At 46.1% G+C, this 19,839-nt stretch overlaps 1 protein-coding gene across 1 annotated transcript in view; it reads left to right on the top strand.

Moving 5' to 3' along the window:
* The first annotated feature begins 5,798 nt into the window (after positions 1 to 5,798).
* KAT6A (lysine acetyltransferase 6A) overlaps positions 5,799 to 19,839 on the top strand; it is a 75,196-nt gene continuing 61,155 nt past the window's right edge. The window contains exons 1-2 of the mRNA XM_066639320.1: positions 5,799 to 5,887; positions 8,988 to 9,925. Coding sequence (XP_066495417.1) covers positions 9,323 to 9,925 — 603 coding nt within the window. The 5' untranslated portion in view covers positions 5,799 to 5,887; positions 8,988 to 9,322. The remainder of the gene's footprint in view (positions 5,888 to 8,987; positions 9,926 to 19,839) is intronic.

Here is a 19,839-nt window from a genome sequence, read left to right on the forward strand (position 1 = left end):
AAACCTACATAGGATTGGACTGTAACGGAGACAAAAATTGACATTTTGATGTCAAATTGAGGTAGATGAGAAAATGTATGCATTAAGCCATTTCTGCCCAATGATGCACATATGCAACATGGATCAAATGTGTACACCTGTGGGCTGGGCAGAAATGGGTTAGGGTATCTGGGCACCAACTGAACTGGACAAATTTGGTCCTCCAACCGTATGAAGCTGCCTTAGACCATTGGTCTGTCATCTTATGCTGTAATTCCCCCTGCTACCTGATAGCTTTTTATAACAAAATGCTGGAGTTTGAACCCAGAATCTGACACTGATCTGCCACTAGGTAAGGTCTCTCCATCTCTCTTTGAGACTCCTGACTCATAATGTAGGCTGCAAGTCTCTGCATTGAGGTACAAGACACCAACCAGACAACCTCTGCAAACAAGGCCGGTGCAGAGGCGGTGACCTCAAGCACCAGGCTGGGAAGCGGTGCCTGCCTCCATTGCTCTTCCTGCTCTCCCTTCCCAGGATTGTTCAAGGAAGAGGGGCAGAGACTGAGAAGCAGTGTGGAGGTGGAGGAGAATGGTAGGCTACAGCATTGGGAGCGAAAGGGGGTGAGGAGAAGACACTGGTGGACTGGAACACTGAAGACGCTCCAGCCTGCATTAATCTCTCGTCCACACTTTCACTCAGTTCCAACACTCTAGCCTATCACTCTTTTCTCCTCCACATTTCCTCTTCAGCTCTGTCTGATTTTCCTCTTCGAATTTAGGGAGCGGGAGGAGTAGAGACTGATGCATCACCAGGTAAGGTTAGGAGTAACCAGGTCATGCTGGGAGTTCTTGGGTTAGCCTTGTCTCCAAATAGCAGCCACTCTTTCTCTGGTCTCTCAATCCTTGCTAGAAGGAATTCCAAGAACAACCCAGGCTGTTTTGCTGTCTTAGACCTATTCTTGGGATGCCGATTCCAAAAATGGCATCAGTTTTGCCCTGTCACATCTAGTTTCGGAGATATGGCATAGCCTCATTAGTGAATGGTTCAAGCAGCTTCCTCAAGAGGAAGCTGCTTGAACCATTCACTAAGGAGCTACACTGTACCCCCAAAACCAGGGCTAAACCAGCGGTTTTCACGCTTCCAATTTAGCGGAAGTGGAGCGCAATTGCTTCACTTTCACTTCTAAAGCATCAGTGAGGACTGCAGACGGTTGCGCAGGGCTCCCCGCACCCACGGGAGGCTGTAGGAGGCTTGGGTAAGTGCACCCAAGCCCCTGCAGTCCCCTGAGCAGCATGATCCTGGGGGTCGCCCTGCTACCTCCTCCCTGCCTCCTGGCTGCTCCCACCCCTTAAGGGGGCAGAGGCCAGGGCCCACAGGCTGGGGTGTCGCGATGCCCAAGTTTGAAAAGCCCTGGACTAAACCAATGCCATTTTTGGAATCAGCACCCCAAATTCATATACAACCATCATAAGTTTTGAAAAAAAAAAAGTTTTTCTGACCCTCAGTTTCACAGGCCTGTATAATTGAACACAACACCAGTGTGCATTCTGGCTGTCTGCAAACCTCAAGGTGAAATAATCACTGTACCTTCTAATGGTCAGGGGATGGAACTGTACAGCCCAGCCTGACCCATGTTCACCCCGAACGAAATCGCGTCAATTTCAATGAGGTACTGTTTAGGGTAAGGGCAGATCCCATGGGATTGTTCTTCCACAGCAACTATAATTCAGGCCACAGTCCCTTGGACAACCATTACGTATACCAACGGAAAAGTCTCTGAAATTTGAAATAAATTGGTTAGGCCAGTGTTTCTCAAACTGTGGGTCAGAACCCACTAGGTGGGTCGCAAGCCCATTCCAGGTGGGTCCCCATTCATTTCAATATTTTATTTTTAATATCTTTGACTTGATGCTACTCTGGGATGTTACTGCATTTGGGGCAATTTTACAGATCTGTACTTTGAACAGGCTATGTATATGCTTTTAACATGATAGTTGATGGGACTTACTCCTGGGTAAGTGTGGGTAGGATTGTAGCCTAGGACTGTTAAAAAATTTCCTACCTGATGATGTCACTTCCAGCCATGACATCACTTTCAGCGGGTCCTGACATAGTCTCATTCTAAAAAGTGGGTCCCAGTAGTAGAAGTTTGAGAACCACTGGGTTAGGCTTTACTGCAGTATGAGATGCTTTTCTGTTTTTGCTGCATCAGACTAAAAACATGAAAGTAAGTCCCATTGAATTCAATGAGACCTACACCTGAGAAGACATGCACAGGCTTGCATACACAGCTAGCCTGTGGAAGTCATAGCATGCATCTACACTTGCACACGCATATGTAAAATATATGTATCAAATTGCGGATTCTGTGTGCAGCCACTTCCTCTGCTGGCTTGGAGGACTCTGCTGAGATGAATATTTGTTTCCTTTACTCATGGGGGGGAACTAGTGTTATTTGCTTATGGCTGTTTTCAAGCACACGGATCATGCCTTAGGAGTTCCTTCAGATGGAAAAGGAGAGGTTTAAGTATGTTAATAAATACACAAATCTCACTGCATCAACAGAAAGGGTTTATTAATAATTATTATTCAGCATACTTATAAACTCCTTTTCTACCAAAAACCAAAACCAAACCCCAGAAAATTTGCAAAGCACGGCAGACAAAACCAAACAGAAAATTTTGATCAGTGCTGCTGCTTTTTTATTACCAGAAATAAGTAGGTAAATAGCCATAGATTTACCTTGTAAATTTCTTGGTATTACAAAAATTAGTGGGAAAATAACTAGAGCAAATGTTATTATGGGTTTGTTAGTTTATGTTGCAACTTAATCTTGTCTCAAGGACTGGCCTTTAAACTTTGCCATGATCTTGACCCCCCCCACGTAATGAATATGATGGTCACTCATAGCTACAAAGTGCAATGTTTATTCCTGCTTTCTTGTGAGTAAGCTCCCTTGTACTTAGTTGTGAGACTGAAGGTGCGATCCTGTGCACACTTACCTGGGATCAATCTCCACAGAGGTGTTTACTTCCAGTAAGACAGGATTACAGTCTGAGGGCCAAATCCTATCCAATTTTCCAGTGCTGCTGTGCTGTGTGCTGCATCCTGTGTTGGGGAGGCAATCACAGAGGCCTCCTCAAGGTAAGGGAACATTTGTTTCCTTACCTTGGGACTGCATTGCGGCTACACCGGTGCTGGAAAGTTGGCTAGGATTGGGAACTAAGGCTGCAATCCTATGCACACTTACCTGAGAGTAAACCCCATTGAACTCAATGACACTTACTTTTGAGTAGACATGCCTAGAATTGTACTGTAAGTCTTCCTGGGCTTAATTCTGAGTAAATAATACCATTTTTGAACACCCCATGGGCACAATACAACTTACTTTTGAGTAAATGTTCATGGGTAAAAAGATGTGCCCAGGAGCACGCTGTAACAGTGCAATCCTAGGCGGATCTACTCAGAAGTAAGCCCCATTGAATTTCATTCCCCTTGTCTTGGCTAGGGCAACTCTAGTGTGTCTAGGGTTGGTGCCTAACGAGGCAATTCTGTGTATGTTTCCTTGGGAGTAAATTCTACTGCGCTTACTTCCATCACCACTAAGACCTGAACCCCAACTGAACACAGTGGGACTTACTCCGGAGGAAACATGTTCACAGGATTGTGCCCTTTCCAGGGTGGCCAGACGTCCTCTTTTTCCAGGACAGGTCCTCTCCCTATCTTGGAAAAGAACTTACTAAATTTCCTCCTTTCCCTGTGAGTGGGACCCAGCAGGCCTTCTTGTAATTAACAAATTATCTGTAATAAATTCTATGTAACATAGTTTTAAATTTCATAGTAATTTAGTGTTTAAAATAACCACATGAACAGCCCAATCCTTTCCACACTTTACTAACAGTAAGCCCCATTGACTCTAATGGGACTTACTTCTGAGCAGACATGCATAGGCTTGGGCTGGAGATCAATACATTAATGTTTTTAACTGTTATTTTGTCATGTCCTACATTTTTCATGGATGTTCTACATTTTAGGGTGCCTGGTCCTCTTTTGTGGTTTTGACATCCAGTCACCCAGGCCAGGGAGCAAGCCTGCAAGCACATTCTGATCCTAGCAGATCCCATGTGACTTGGGAGCATCCCACTCCCTTGAAATTCAAGTGCAGTGTTTCTCAAACCATTCATTTCAATGTGTATTTTATTTTTATTATATAAAGTCTTGATGCTACCCTTGTAGATGACTGCAGGTGATTTCCCCTTGTAGGGGAAATGTTACAGATCTCTACTCTGAACAGTACTTTTAATATTCTTTTAACAAAGGCGCTTACTCCGGGATAAGTGTGGATAAGACTGCAGCCTTTGGGATGTTTGGGGAACTTTTTTTTTTTTTTAATGGAAGAGCAACTGCTTGGGAGGTTTAGGGGGGTTCTTCCTGATTTGAAATAAAGTTTTAAATTTATACTTATTGTAAACTTGTAATTAATTTAATTTGATATGGGGGTGTTAAAAATTTTCCTGCTTTCCGGCCCAGGTTAATGTTACTTCTGGTGGGTCCTGACAGACTGTCCATTCTAAAAAGTGGGTCCTGGTGCTGAAAAATTTGAGAAGACCTTTTAAAGTGGGATTTATCTTCAAGGAAACATAACAAGAGGGAGAGCCAGCACCACACCAGCTGCAAAGGCCTGCGTGCATCCTTTAGGGCAGGGGTCTCCAAACTTTTTGGCCAGAGGGCCACATCAAATATCTGGCGTGGTGTGGAGGGCTGGAAAAAAAATTTAAATAAATAAATTAGAGATGGAACTTAGATGAGTGAATAAATGAACGAATGGGCTCTTCATTCAACCTCTCTGGCCCTCAGAAAACCCTCCAGACACAATCAGAGCACTGTTCTGGTCATGTTCAGTTGAGTGGGCCAGAGGCTTTCAGGGTTTGGAGACCCCTGGTCTAGGGCACAGGAGGAGCCTGTGTGCAGGTATACTCAGGAGGAAGTAAGCAAGCTCTGATTCGTGCAATGGCACTATTGCTGCCCAGCTAAGTCAGTGCATGCTTGCAGGTGCAGGATCTCACCAGCTGCAAAAGAGCATGTGTGCAGGTTTACTCAGGAGCAAGTAAGCCAGCCCTGCTGTGTACAATGGCACTTTTTACTGCCCAGGTATAGTAAGTGCATGCTTGCAGTTGCAGGATCACACCAGTTGCACATGAGCCTTGTGCATCGTTTGCGGTGTGCGATCCTCCAGGTCTACTCAGAAGCAAGCCCTGCTGCGTGCAATGGCACCATTTGCTGCTCAGGCAAGTAAGCGATGGTAAGTACAAGGGCACTTTTACGAGGCCCAGATCAGTCAGCGCATGCTCGCAGGTGCAGGATCACATCAGTTGCAAACGAGCCTGTGTGCAGGTCTACTCGGGAGCAAGCAAGCAAACCCTCGCCGCCTGCAACGGGACTTTTGCACTGCGCAGGTCAAGTCAGTGGGAGCAGGCGGGTCTACTCGGGAGCTAGCCAGCCAGCCCCGACCAGGGGAGGTCAGCGCCTGCAGCCAGTGCAGGCTCGCGCCTGAAGCCCGGAGCGACCGCCCTCCAGAGAGCGGCGCTCGCGCTCCCTCTGCTCAGCCAGGCTCGTTGGCGCGTGCGCGCCCGGGACGGACCACCCGCGAACGCCCTCCACGCGCATGCGCACCGCCTCCGCCCGCTGCCACCCCCGCGCGTGCGCACTCGCCCCTCACACGCAGAGCGCGGCTGTTCCCTGCCGGCGCTCCTCCCGCCGCGGCTGCCCAGCTGCTCCGCCCAGCGGCCTGCCCGCCCTCCGCCGCGCGCCGGACCCAAGATGGCCGCCGTGTCAGTTTGGGTCTCCGCCGCCGCCGTCGTCGTGCTGCGGCCTGCGGCTCCCGGGCCCCGCCTCGCCTAGGCCGGTAGGCGCCTCTCCCGCGCGGGGCCGGGGCGGGGGCTGGGAGGGGGCGGGGGCGAGGTGGGCGGCCGGGCGGCCGGGCCCGGGCGGGCTGCGCGGGCTCCTGCCTCGGCCGCGGCCTTCTCCGGCCGGGCTGAGGCGGGCGAGGCCGCGCGGCGCAGGTGCGGGAGGCGGCGGGCCGCGCTCCGCTCGCTCGCTCCGCTGCAGCCGGGCCGGGCGCGCTCCGGCCAGCGGCCTCCCCTCGCCCGGCGCGCTCGGCCTGCGGACGCGGAGGCAGCACCGGCGTCCCGCCGGCCAGGCCCGGCCCGGCCCCTGGATTGCGCTGCCCGCCTGGCGCCCTCCGGGCCCCGCAGCCCCGGCCGGTCCTCCCCGGCTTGACCTCAGCAGCACCTCTTCCAGCCCAAGCCCAGGCAGGTCTCCTCAGAAGTAAGTCCCATTACAGCCAATGGGGCCTGCTCCCAGGAAAGTGCGGGTGGGACTCCAGCCCCAGTCCCGTGCCTGCCTACTCGGGAGTCAGTAGGGTTTACTCCCAGGAAAGTGTGGATAGCATTCTAGCCACAGAGCCCAATGCCCTGCCTGCCCACTCGGGAGTAAGTCACACTGGAGGCAGCGAGGCTCACTCCCAGGCAAGTGTGGGGAGGCTTGTAGTGCTGCAGCCCAGTCCTGCGCTTGTCTACTCAGGATTCTAGCCTCAGAGCCCCATCCCAGGCAGGTCTACTCAGAAGTAAGTGCCATTATATTCAGTGGAGCTTACTCCCAGGAAAGTGTGACTAGGATTGCAGCCTTCTAGCCCAATCCTATGCATGTCTACTCAGAAGTAGGTCCCGTGATAGTCAGTGGAGCTTACTACCCTGTCCAAGTGTGGATAGGATTGTAGCCCTAGTCTGCTGTTTCTCCAGCTGTGGTCCACCTTTTCAAATTGCCACTGGAAGTAACAGGGTGATGCCATAACGAGTCACCACTGGTTGGGAGGCCAGACAAACACCAGTAAGAGGCTCAGGGTGGATGGGAGGGCTGTGCAAAGCTCTCCTACTGCTGTTTGTTGTATTGTGTTACTGATCTCACTGCCAGGCAGTGAGGGTCAGGGAGGTCCCACAGTACACCCCCCCTGAACACCCCCTCATGTATCACTGATGATACACGGTACCACTGTTTGAGAACTTGCACATAGTACCAAATGTACTTCCTCTCTAGTGGTCCACTGTTTCTCCAGGTTTGATCTCACTTCTTGGAAGTGGCACTGGAAGTGACTGGGGATGACTTTTGGGTTGGGAGGCCAGAAGAGACACTACATACACCAGTAAGAGGCTAAGTATGGATGGCAAGCCTTTTCAAGCACGGAAAAGCATGCTTTGGAGCTCTGCCCGCGGAGCCGAGTCTCCTACCACTGTTTGTTGCGTAGCATTCCTGGTCTCACTGCCAGACAGTGAGGGTCCTATGAATACCACCAGACACCACCTCAAGTACCCCTGGTGGTACCCATACTACTGATTGAGAAACACTGGTCTAGTGCTTTCTGAGCGTGAAAAGTACTTCACATGCATTACCCAGACAAAGTCCTATAATCGCCCTGTAAGTTATAATAATAATGCTTTCGAGAGAGGGAATGGCTTGCCTTGGGTCACCTATTGAGAATGAATAACAGAGGCAAGATTCAAACACCAGTAAGAGGCTCACATGGACAGGAGGTCTTTTAGAGCGAGGAAAAGCATGCCTTGGATCTCTGTCCGCCAAGCTGAGCCTCCTATCAATTTGTTGTGTTGCATTTCTGGTCTCACTGCTGGGCAGCAAGGGTCCTGGGATTACCACCAGATACCACCTCAAGTACCCCTGGTGGTACCTGTACCACTGGTTGAGAAACATTGAACTAGAACACAATACCCAGTCGTAAGCACTGGGTATTTCCATGCTTTTCGAGCATGGAAAGCATACTTTGAGCCTCCTACTGCTGTTTGTCATGTTGCTGGTTGTGGGGGTTCTGTGAGTACCACCAGACACCATCAAGTACCACCAGTGGTACAAATATCATGGTTGAGAAACACTGGCCTAGACCAAATGGACAGCCCCATTCAGCCCAACATTCTTTAGAGTGTGTGTAAAGAATTCTTTGGAGCTCTGCCCGCTGAGCCGAGCCTCCTACCACTGTTTGTTGTGCCACTTTCCTCAGTGCCAAGTGTCCAGCAAGACACCACCTCAGGTACCACTGGTGGTACCTGTATCACTGGTTGAGAAACACTGCTTTAGAGCCAGGGTTGGACTCAGGAAACAGGCCTGGTGCCCAGGATTGTGTGGCATGGGGTCACTTGGAATCTTCTTGTCAACTTAAAGCAGCAGCAGCAAGAAGCAGAGAAGGGGAACGATTCCAAGCAGGAACATGGGGAAAAAGTTTCTCAGAAGCCCTGGTTGGGTGTGTGTGTGAGTGTTGAAAGGGGTTTTGTCTGGAATAAAGATACTATACAGCACATCTGGGGTAAAGATGGTTACTTATTAGGTGGGATCCATCTTGGAATAATAGTTGGATCTATACGTCCCCTAGTCAAGAGAAGATTCCAAACCGGGTTGCATCTGTGAGTGAAAATGTCTTTGGAGTGCTGCTGCTTGCTTTTCAGTTGGAAGTTATGCCCTTCTGATGAGCTGTTCAGTCCCAGTGTGCTTGTTATAAAGGGGACTTTGAACAAAAGTTTTGTGTTTGGCACTTTCTGAATATTTATGTGTCTGTGTGTTGGGGTGTGTCTGTATATGTGTGTTTTTAAAGACTTGGTGCAGGGGGTTGGCTTTTTTGTTTCTTGCCTTCGTTAGAAGAGTCTGGCCGAGTTTTGTAGGTGGCTAGTGATCAGCTCTCGTGCTCAGTGGCATCTGGCTGCCACAAGTGCAGAGTTGTTGGAAAGTAGGCCTGATGCGTTGCCATTTTGAATGCCAATTTTGTAATTGCTTTCAATTTCAGTTGTTGCAGGCCAAATATTCTTGGATCCACTTGAAACAAAACAGAAAACCCAGCTAGGCTGTCATTGTTGCTGGGACGGGGTCATGAAACTACAGAGTTGCTGTTTGTTCTGGGGTTCATTGTTAAAGTGGTGTAACTGTTCTCTTGTTTTTCTTCGCAGGCTGAAAGTGTCACTTACTCTGCGTTGGGCTGTGCAGAAAAAGCACTGGAGTGAGATGCATTGAGTACTACTCACCTACGTGATACTTGAATTCGGCTGCTGTTCTGGGGATTTATTGGAAAACATGACTTGGGCCCTAACAGGATATTTGTTTTTTGAAAACGGGAAATAGGAAATACTTTTGTTTGAAAACACAAGAGCAGTTTGGGGCAAAAAACGCGTATGCTATGGTTAACTGCTCCCCATTTTTCGATCGTTTGTTTTCCCATTCTGTGAAACTCCTTCAACATAGGGATAAGGGATAACGACTCTATGGATATACAGAAGCCTTCACCATGGTAAAACTCGCAAACCCGCTGTACACTGAGTGGATTTTGGAGGCCATTAAAAAGGTCAAGAAGCAAAAACAGCGCCCTTCAGAAGAGCGGATATGCAATGCTGTGTCTTCTTCCCATGGTTTAGACCGCAAAACTGTTTTGGAGCAGTTGGAGCTGAGTGTGAAAGATGGAACCATCTTAAAAGTTTCCAACAAGGGACTTAATTCCTATAAGGATCCTGATAACCCTGGGCGAATAGCACTTCCTAAGCCGCGGAACCATGGAAAGTTGGATGGTAAACCGAACGTGGATTGGAATAAACTGATTAAACGGGCAGTCGAGGGCTTGGCAGAGTCCAGTGGCTCATCTTTGAAGAACATCGAGCGCTTCTTGAAAGGGCAGAAGGATGTGTCGGCTTTGTTTGCAAGCAGTGCCCCTTCTGCCTTTCACCAGCAGTTACGATTGGCTGTCAAGCGGGCAGTTGGCCACGGCCGACTCCTTAAAGATGGACCTCTGTACCAACTCAATTCTAAAGCAGCCACAAATGCAGATGGGAAAGAGACCTGTGAATCTCTTTCCTGTCTTCCTCCAGTATCGCTCCTTCCCCATGAAAAAGATAAGGTAAGAGCTACATGCTCCCCTGGTCCTGCTAATGGTGATGAAAGTTTGCTCGATTCAGTGCTTGAGATTACCCCTCTTACATCTTATATTTTTAAAAAGTTGATGTGGTATCCTTGTGAACTGGGAAGTTCCCCATTCGCATCTGGGCTCAGCTGTGGCCTCATAAGTAGCTTTAGGCAAGTGGCTTTCATTCAGTTTTGACTTCCCATCTACCATATCAGATTAATAATACAGGTGTGCACCACTTTGTGACGTTCAGGCTTACACCGGGATTGCATAACCAACAACCATGTGTGGTCACGTGGACGTTGGAGCGCACACCCCAGCGAGGGGAGCTCTGCTTCCCTCCCCTCTGGAGGTTTGTCTGAGCCTCCCAGAGGCAGCGCACATCTGCACGCTACCTCTGCAAGGCTCAGACTGAGGGAAATCATATCTCACGTGATTTCCGGTTTCCTCTGTGAAACCGGAAGTCATGTGGGAGACGTGATTTCCCTCAGTCTGAGCTCTGCAGTGGTAGCAAGTGGATACGTGCTGCCTCTTGGAAGCTCAGATGACCCTCGGGAGGACCGCAAAGCATCCCCTTCCCTGCAGGGGGACCAGATTGTGTCAAGCGTGGCTTGACGACAGAGATCGCAGTTGCGATCCTCTTCATTAAGTGGCGCATGATTGTATTGATCAACCTTACGAGGATGATGTATAAAACTCTTTATATAGCATCTTAAGAGAGTTCACATCTTCAGCATTATTACGAAAAGCATTGTGAAAATGTCCTGGCCATTTTCATGGTGCATGGATTGTTCTCTCTGAGCGTTGGCTCCTGTTGTTTGGACAGTAAACCTTGTAATTGGAAGAGACTTTCTGTGCCAAACACACCGTGTCACAGCTGCAATTAAGACCTTCCCTGTCCTCTGAAATATTGTCCTTGGCATGTAGTTCTACTACTTGTTTCTGTTGACAGCAAGAACTGGGGAGGAATGAAAAGTTCCCTTTACATGCTTTCAGGAATCTCATAGGAGTGGATTTAGGCTGTATTTAGTCCTAAATTCACTTACCTAGCAGTAAGCCCTATTGAACATAGTGAGATTTGTTAAAGTAAACTTGTATAGGATTGCACTGTTAGAATGACAAGGAGGAGTTTGCATTTTAAATGGTTGCCGGCTGTTAGCCTAGTGAAGTGTGATAATTGTAAAGGTGTGGGATCCCTTTGGCTGCAATCCTATATAGTACGTACATCTCTGGGTAGAATTGCACTGTCAGTGTGGCTCACATTTAGAGCATCTGGCACATGTGATATAAAATTGTTATGGGTGGAACCAATTTAGTATCAACTTAGTGGTGAAATCCACAAGGCTATTACAAAATTGGGAGTTCATTTGTTCATACTTATAGCCTGCTCCTCTGCTTTGGTGTGGGCTCTCCTATATCTTCAAATTTGTTTCATAGAATAAAATATATTTCTATTTACTCTTATGTTGCTTTTGTGAGAATAGACCAATTCTGACTGCTTACTAGTAGTTTTCTTGCACCAGTGTTGAAAACGTTAGACCTCTTCAAATTGCTGAATGGAACTGCATCTTCCATCGGTGAAAAAGGAGGGGTGCTTTCCTTTCTGTTGGTATGTGGTCACTTGCCAGCACAGAAAACCTTTAGAGTGGTAGTTTTTTAAACATTTCTGAACAGGGCACTTCTTGGTGGTATGCCAAAGTCTGATGTTGCACAAACCGTTTCCCTCCTTAAAACCTTTTATGTTCTGGTTATTGCTAATGAATGTAGTGGCTGTAGTGTTAAAGTGTAGTTAGGCGCTTGTATTCCTTAGAACTAGTCATAAACTAGTGCTTGAGAGGAGGGGGAGGAGAATATTAGGCGTGTTCGGTGGCAGAAACACTAGGAAGTGTCTTAAGTGTTGGTGTTCATTGGAGTCTTGAGATGGGACCGTACCTGTAATTCCTGCAGATTTTTTATAGCAGTGTCTTTAAAGATGAGGCACTCTGTTGTATCCAGTTCAAATCTTCTCTGAGCCACTTATTTAACAGCTTATGACTATTTGGCTCTTGACCTCTGCTCACTTTCTGGCAAGTGAGTGCTGCACAACATTGGCACACCTATTTGGCAGTGATGGTTTAAATACCAGGGTTTGATGGTTAATGACTAAGGGCCCAATCCTATCCAGTTTTACAGTGCTGGTGCAGCAGTGCCAATGGGGCATGCACTGCATCCTGTGGTGGGGAGGCACTCACAGAAGCCTCCTTAAGGCATGAGAATCTTTTCGTTACCTTACCTTGGGGCTGTATAGCAGCTGCACCAGTGCTGAAAAATTGGATAGAATTGGGCCCTGACTTACTATAGAAAAACTAATAATAGAGGTATGAAAAACCTGGGGATTGTGTGAATCAATTGTCAAGTGTTAAACATCAGGTGTTTAAGATACTTTGGAACCTTATGGCAGTATTTCAGGTAGCTCCTGTTTGCAGTCTTTCAGCCTCCCCTTCCTTTGGTAATGGTTCACTTTTGAAAAATCCCTGTTGAACATGCAGTTATAAGGAATCCAGGATGTGATAAATTGTATATCCTGTCTGATTTCCATGGTGCTCCTTGTGCTGGTGGTAATAAGATTTCTCATGGCTGTTTGTTTGCTTGTTTGTATCTTGCTTTTTTCCATGATTTAAGGAAATAGTGTACACTGTCAAAATAACATTGACATTCCACATAAGGACAGAGAGAAAACATAGCAGTATGACTGATTGGGGAAGACTTGTTGAAATAAATATACTGTTAGACACCACCAAAAAGGCAAAGGGGAGGAGGCACGGTGAACTTTCTGTGGGGGGGTTCCACAGGAAGGGAGACACCACAGTGGAGGCCCTCCTGAATGCCCCCCAAGCTATACCTTGGACAGTAAGTGAATATGCAGGATTCCCAGAGAATCTCAGGGTGTAGGCAGACTTATGGAGGAAGGTGATCCTTTGGATACTGTAGTCCCAGGGTTTTTAGGGCTTTAGGACCCTAAACTTTCCAGTGCTGAAGCAGCCATGGCAGTGGGGTGTACACTGCATCTTGTGGTGGAGGGCAGTCGTGCAGTCTTCTTCAAAGTAAGGGAATGTTTGTTCCCTTACCTCGGGGCTGCATTGAGGCTGCGTTGGTGCTGAAAAGTTGGATAGGATTGGGCCCTCATTCAGCACCTTGAATTGCTTCTGATAGCAAACTAAATGGAAACAAATGTTCCTTGAATTTTTTGAGTGTTGTAGCACCACTGACTTCAGAATGGCCTTTGCTATAACTGTCAAGTAGTATTTTGGCTGCGTCCTCAGTCTTCTGCTATCCATATTTTTGACCTGGAGTAATATGGTTGAAATGTTACAGGGTGTGCTGAATCCATGTCTTGGTTGGCAGGAATGAAGGTACATTGATTGTGTAATAAAGCAAATACCATTGTGCCATGATGTGCTTTAAACTTGCTGAAATACAGGAAAACCAGTACGTGGTTCCACTAGCCCAGCATCTTCCTGTCAAAGGCAGCACTGATGAATGTTAGAACAAGTATATGATCTTTTGGGACACTAGCTCTGGTCCCCGTTGAACACTTCTAGCAGTTTTGGTTGCTTTAGGTGAGGGTGTATTTGCTGTGAACATTTGATTAATTGTAACTGATTGTCTTGTCTTTTCTGAATACATCCAATAATTTGGGAAATCTAGTGTTATTATGGTTCTGACCTTCTTTCAAGGGACTCAAGGTTAATTGCGCATGGAGGTAACCTGATTTCATGCCCAACACAACCTTGTGAGGTGGGCTGGACCGAGGTACAGTGACTTACCCAGGTCCATCCAGTGAGAGTCCTGGATTCTAGAGAGGTCGCTTTAGCATGCCACCCTCCACAATGTCACTCTTTATAGCTTAGCTGTCCACTTTCAACTCCTGTGGCAATTAGTCTCAAAAGATTAATGTAGTGTAGTATAAGAGAATATTAACATTTGCTTTAAGCCTGTGTGTGTAATTTTTATTCAGCATCCTCTTTTAGCCTTCTACTAGTGTTGGTGTGTTTCCCTTCTGCTATGAAAGATGTCACTGACACCAATGCCTCTGTTGCCTTTTTATTTGTTGCTGTAGCAGCTTATTTTTGATGCTCCTTAAGCTACTGATTGATGACAGAGGATACTTGGCTTAATTTTCCCCATGAAATGAGTGCAGTCTGGGGAGTGATGTGGTATTTCACTGCTGTTGACCCTGATTGTTTGGGCCAGGAGTAAATTGTGAAATGAATTGGCTTGTTTTTAGGTCTGTGTTAAGGCTGCAATCTTCCTTCCTTTGGTGGTGGTGGAGGCTATTGGAGTCCAGCCTAATTCCCTTGTCCTTTCCCCACTCCACACCTGATGGTTTGATGATGGATAGTCCAAGGGAAAGTGTGGAATTGCCTGGCTGCATTCCAGCATGTCCAACAGCATAGTGGTGTGGCTAATGGAAGGGAGGTATCATAGAGAAGGGGAATGTTATGTTGAATTTGACTGGAACCTGCCATAGCTCTATTCTTTGTGCCTAGAGGGAGTAACTTAGAAAGTTTCATTGAACTCAGTGGGGCTTATTCCTGAAACGATGTGCTTAGATCAGGTTGTTAGGTGCATGTTCTTTACCTCTGCCTTATGTAGATTATTCAAACCATTGTAGTTGTTCTGGGCTAGTTTAGACTAGTTTGTTCATTGTTTTTTAGTTCCGGTGGAACCTATTGACTAAAAATATGATTGCACCAATTGAGTCTTGGAAGATATTTTGGCAGCTAACACACCAGCCTAAAGCTTTCCCGTATGTTGTAATGAGTACTGGTGGTGGGTGGGGCTGCAGACCACAATTCCATCTACAGTTGTTCAACTTGGCTCTTAGCTCCTTTCCTTTCAGTTCTCAAGTTTTTCTTCCTCTTTGGGATGCTGCAGGGCTGTTAGAGCCCAGAGCCAGGCTGGTAGACCAAAGCTAGTGTTGGCTAAGCCGGACAATTGTGGAAGAGCCTGACCCCTTATCTGTAGATCTTAACACATTGAATCTGTTTGTTGAGAGCTCTTAGAAGTAAGTGGCAGGTGTAACTACTGAAAGCTTTGTTTTACCTAGGGATACAAAATATTTTCCATTTATTGAACTGTTGTTTTAATATACAATATTAATAAGGTACTGTTGTGGATTGAAATGTGTATATCTGAAAAACAATATTTCCCATGCCCTTTCATTATCCCTGGTTCAATAGTGACATTGTAAGCAATGGTTATTCCTTGCTTGCAGATCCCCCCCACCTCAAACTTCTAAATTCTCATTTACTAGAGCACCCCAGTATCTTGTTTTCTGTTGGTGCAGCAGGATAGTACTTAAATGTACTGCTTGATGGAAGCAAATAAAAACATCTGGATATCTGGCATATGGTGTTTGAAAGTCTGTTGCTTTGGGGAGAACAAGTGACTGACTTGAGGGTTTGTTTCTTAAGGTCTAAGCCCTCTCAAACAGATAGGTTAAACAGTTAAAGGACCCAGTTCTCACCTGTTAAGTTGACTGAGCTGGAAAGGAGAAAACCCCATCTTTTCAGCTAACATCTCACAGAATAGCCTTGAAAAATCTAGGAAAATAAGCATTTTTATAGTAATGTTAGAGAAGGGGTGCCCAAACCCTGGCCTGGGGCCACATGCGGCCCCCGAGGCCTCTCAATGTGGCCCTCAGGGAGACCCCAGTCTCCAATGAGCCTCTGGACCTCCAGAGATTTGTTGGAGCCCGCACTGGCCTAACGCAACTGCTCTCAGCATGAGGGTGACTGTTTGACCTCTCGTATGAGCTGTGGGATGAGGGCTTAGTCAGGGAATTAGAGGACAGGTCCTCTCGTGGATTGAGAACTGGTTGGAGGCCAGGAAGCAGAGAGTGGGTGTCAATGGGCAATTTTCACAATGGAGAGAGGTGAAAAGCGGTGTGCCCCAAGGATCTGTCCTGGGACCGGTGCTTTTCAACCTCTTCATAAATGACCTGGAGACAGGGTTGAGCAGTGAAGTGGCTAAGTTTGCAGATGACACCAAACTTTTCCGAGTGGTAAAGACCAGAAGTGATTGTGAGGAGCTCCAGAAGGATCTCTCCAGACTGGCAGAATGGGCAGCAAAATGGCAGATGCGCTTCAATGTCAGTAAGTGTAAAGTCATGCACATTGGGGCAAAAAATCAAAACTTTAGATATAGGCTGATGGGTTCTGAGCTGTCTGTGACAGATCAGGAGAGAGATCTTGGGGTGGTGGTGGACAGGTCGATGAAAGTGTCGACCCAATGTGCGGCAGCAGTGAAGAAGGCCAATTCTATGCTTGGGATCATTAGGAAGGGTATTGAGAACAAAACGGTTAGTATTATAATGCCGTTGTACAAATCTATGGTAAGGCCACACCTGGAGTATTGTGTCCAGTTCTGGTTGCCGCATCTCAAAAAAGACATAGTGGAAATGGAAAAGGTGCAAAAGAGAGCAACTAAGATGATTACGGGGCTGGGGCACCTTCCTTATGAGGAAAGGCTACGGCGTTTGGGCCTCTTCAGCCTAGAAAAGAGACGCTTGAGGGGGGACATGATTGAGACATACAAAATTATGCAGGGGATGGACAGAGTGGATAGGGAGATGCTCTTTACACTCTCACATAATACCAGAACCAGGGGACATCCACTAAAATTGAGTGTTGGGCGGGTTAGGACAGACAAAAGAAAATATTTCTTTACTCAGCGCGTGGTCGGTCTGTGGAACTCCTTGCCACAGGATGTGGTGCTGGCGTCTAGCCTAGACGCCTTTAAAAGGGGATTGGACGGGTTTCTGGAGGAAAAATCCATTATGGGGTACAAGCCATGATGTGTATGCGCAACCTCCTGATTTTAGGAATGAGTTAAGTCAGAATGCCAGATGTAGGGGAGAGCACCAGGATGAGGTCTCTTGTTATCTGGTGTGCTCCCTGGGGCATTTGGTGGGCCACTGTGAGATACAGGAAGCTGGACTAGATGGGCCTATGGCCTGATCCAGTGGGGCTGTTCTTATGTTCTTATGGCTTCCTCCACTGCTTGCTGTTTCACATCTATGATGTAGTAGCAGCAGCAAAGGAAAGGCCAGCCTTGCTTTGTGCAAGCCTATTATAGGCCTTGAGCTATTGCAAGACCTTCATTCATTCATACAAGTTCATCTTTAATATATTCATTTATGTATACTTATGTAAATGTATTCAAATTTTAAATATAAATTAATTCTTTTTTTCCCTGGCCCCCGACACAGTGTCAGAGAGCTGATGTGGCCCTCCTGCCAAAAACTTTGGACACCCCTGCATTAGAGTAATGACTCAAATTTTATCAGCAGAACTTTTAAATCAGGCTTCACTGATGCAGCAGGAATGGCCTGCTGTCCATGATTAGTTGCTTATTTATGAAATCTTGTGGGATATTTTGAATGCCTCAGGCAGTTTTAGAGAGTTTTGTTTAACAACTTTGTAAATTAGTATAATCTCTGGCTTTCTTGGACATCTGTGGTTTTGAAGGCTGGAACCATTTTTGTCTGTGCTTAATGTGACTACTTGATCAAACTGCTTTGTTAAAAAAAAAATGACGGTTTTAAAATATTTCATGCTCCAGATCTCAACTTGCAGGGGAACCAATTTTACATAATTGCAGATAGATATCTGTTTATAGTGTTTAATGAGAATGTACTGTAAGTTTTAGGAGCACTAGGGTGTGGTGTGGCTGAACTAGGGTGTGGCTTGTGCAGAAGTATGTCATGTACTGAAAAACTTGGAAGCACTTTGTGTGAAATGCAGTGACTTTTTTGCATTGCTTGATGTAGTTACTAGCTCAAGGTTATTTTGTGGAAGATCTCACAGAATCCCACTGCCATTCTTTTGAAGCTGTTCAGATGTATTCTTAAAGCTGAAGTATGTTGCACCTTTTCAATAGCTTTGATATGGTGACACCTGAAGTTAATGTGCACTAAGACTTGAAGGATGAACAGTATTGCATATAAAGAAAATGTACTTATTTAAAATTGTGTTATTTTAATTCCCAAGTTATTTGGAAGAAATTGTTCTGTAGGTGTTTGTGCTTTGGTGAGTCTGAGCTTGGCTTCTGTTTCTCATAAAGGATTTCCTTGGCACCGACAGCTTCAAAACAAGCAACATCTAGGCTATCTGCAGATAATTGACATTATTCCTGGCTAGGAATTCCATTCAGTTTATGAGACTTGTAGAGCCAATTGTATTTTATGCCAACAATTAAACTGTTGCTTCACTGTGCCAGATGGGAAGTCCAACTCTTGTGACTCAAGCTCCAAAGACTGTGCTGACATGAGCCAAAGGTTACCCATAATATATGGGTCAGGGATGTTGAGGCTGCCAGTCTAAGAGATTCCTTTAGTACATTTAGAGCAGCTTATGTCTCCATGGGGAGGCCAAACTTCCAGTGCAGAAGTAGATACAGGCATTAGTCCTCTGCTCAGCTGCCAAAGCGAGCCTAACCTCAACTGTGACTAGGGAGGTACTTCACATATGAAACCAGCATCCCCAGTCTTCTCCAATGTGGTGTATGCTGAGCTGCCTTTTCTCTGGAGTAAATATTGTTAACCTGTCTTCGGTTTGCCTAGTTCTAGAGTTGGGGTTTGCCACACCAGGCTATTCTAGAAATCCAGTTTTGATTGTCAAGGTAGTTATTAGCACAGACAAGCACTGTGTGTCCTCAGGGTCTTTTTGTGCATAATGTGTGTTGAATAGCTACTCTATTTTGATGTACTGTTAGTATTTGGTTAGAATCACAAGTGAGTGTGTTTTTGGATACATTGCTGCTGAAGAGGGAGTGCTGCATTGGGCAGTGGAAGTCCTTAATTAGTGGAGATGCCTGTGTGTGGCTGTTGCTAGTGAAACAGTGGCAAGGTGTGCAGACGAATTTGGCTTGGTTGTACTATGTCTTCTGTGGTACAGTAGTTTGCTTGCTTTCCAGCCTATGAGGTGTCTTGGCCTGACTGTGGTCAGGTGTCACAACCTAACTTTTCTAAATTATTCTTAGTCACCAGCCAAGTAGTGCTCGGGAAGGCAGGTGATGTGCTGAACCATTTTTATGTCTAATATTTTCATAGTGCAATTGGCTTGACTGACTGAATCCTGCAGCTCTGCAAATGTGCTTTCTTTGAGTTTTGTTCTTGAGAGGTCTGTTGGCCTTGGTATGTTAGTAATTGTCATAAGGTGGAGAGGAGCTATCCAGAGTCTGAAGGTGCCTTGCTCAGGGCACCCACCCTTTGAGGTGTTGCTGTGATTGCTCCTGGAGAAGGAGCTGTTTTCTTAAGGCTCTCCTCTCTGTGGTATAGTGTGTTGCTCATATAGAACTGCAGCTTCGCAGTGCATTTCAGACACTTCCCTCAGCAGTTTTGTGAACTTAGACATGCTGCTTTCAGGCCTTCAGCATGTCCCTGGACAATTGCAGATCTTCAGTTCAAGAATTCACAGTGTCTCTAGTCATGTTGTACCAGTCTTTCTTTCTTTCTTTCTTTCTTTCTTTCTTTCTTTCTTTCTTTCTTTCTTTCTTTCTTTCTTTCTTTCTTTCTTTCTTTCTTTCTTTCTTTCTTTCTTTCTTTCTTTCTTTCTTTCTTTCTTTCTTTCTTTCTTTCTTTCTTTCTTTCTTTCTTTCTTTCTTTCTTTCTTTCTTTCTTTCTTTCTTTCTTTCTTTCTTTCTTTCTTTCTTTCTTTCTTTCTTTCTTTCTTTCTTTCTTTCTTTCTTTCTTTCTTTCTTTCTTTCTTTCTTTCTTTCTTTCTTTCTTTCTTTCTTTCTTTCTTTCTTTCTTTCTTTCTTTCTTTCTTTCTTTCTTTCTTTCTTTCTTTCTTTCTTTCTTTCTTTCTTTCTTTCTTTCTTTCTTTCTTTCTTTCTTTGAATCATAGCAACCCTCCACATTTAGG

The sequence above is a fragment of the Tiliqua scincoides genome, chromosome 11 (assembly GCF_035046505.1).
Source record: "Tiliqua scincoides isolate rTilSci1 chromosome 11, rTilSci1.hap2, whole genome shotgun sequence".
Taxonomy (NCBI): Eukaryota; Metazoa; Chordata; class Lepidosauria; order Squamata; family Scincidae; genus Tiliqua; species Tiliqua scincoides.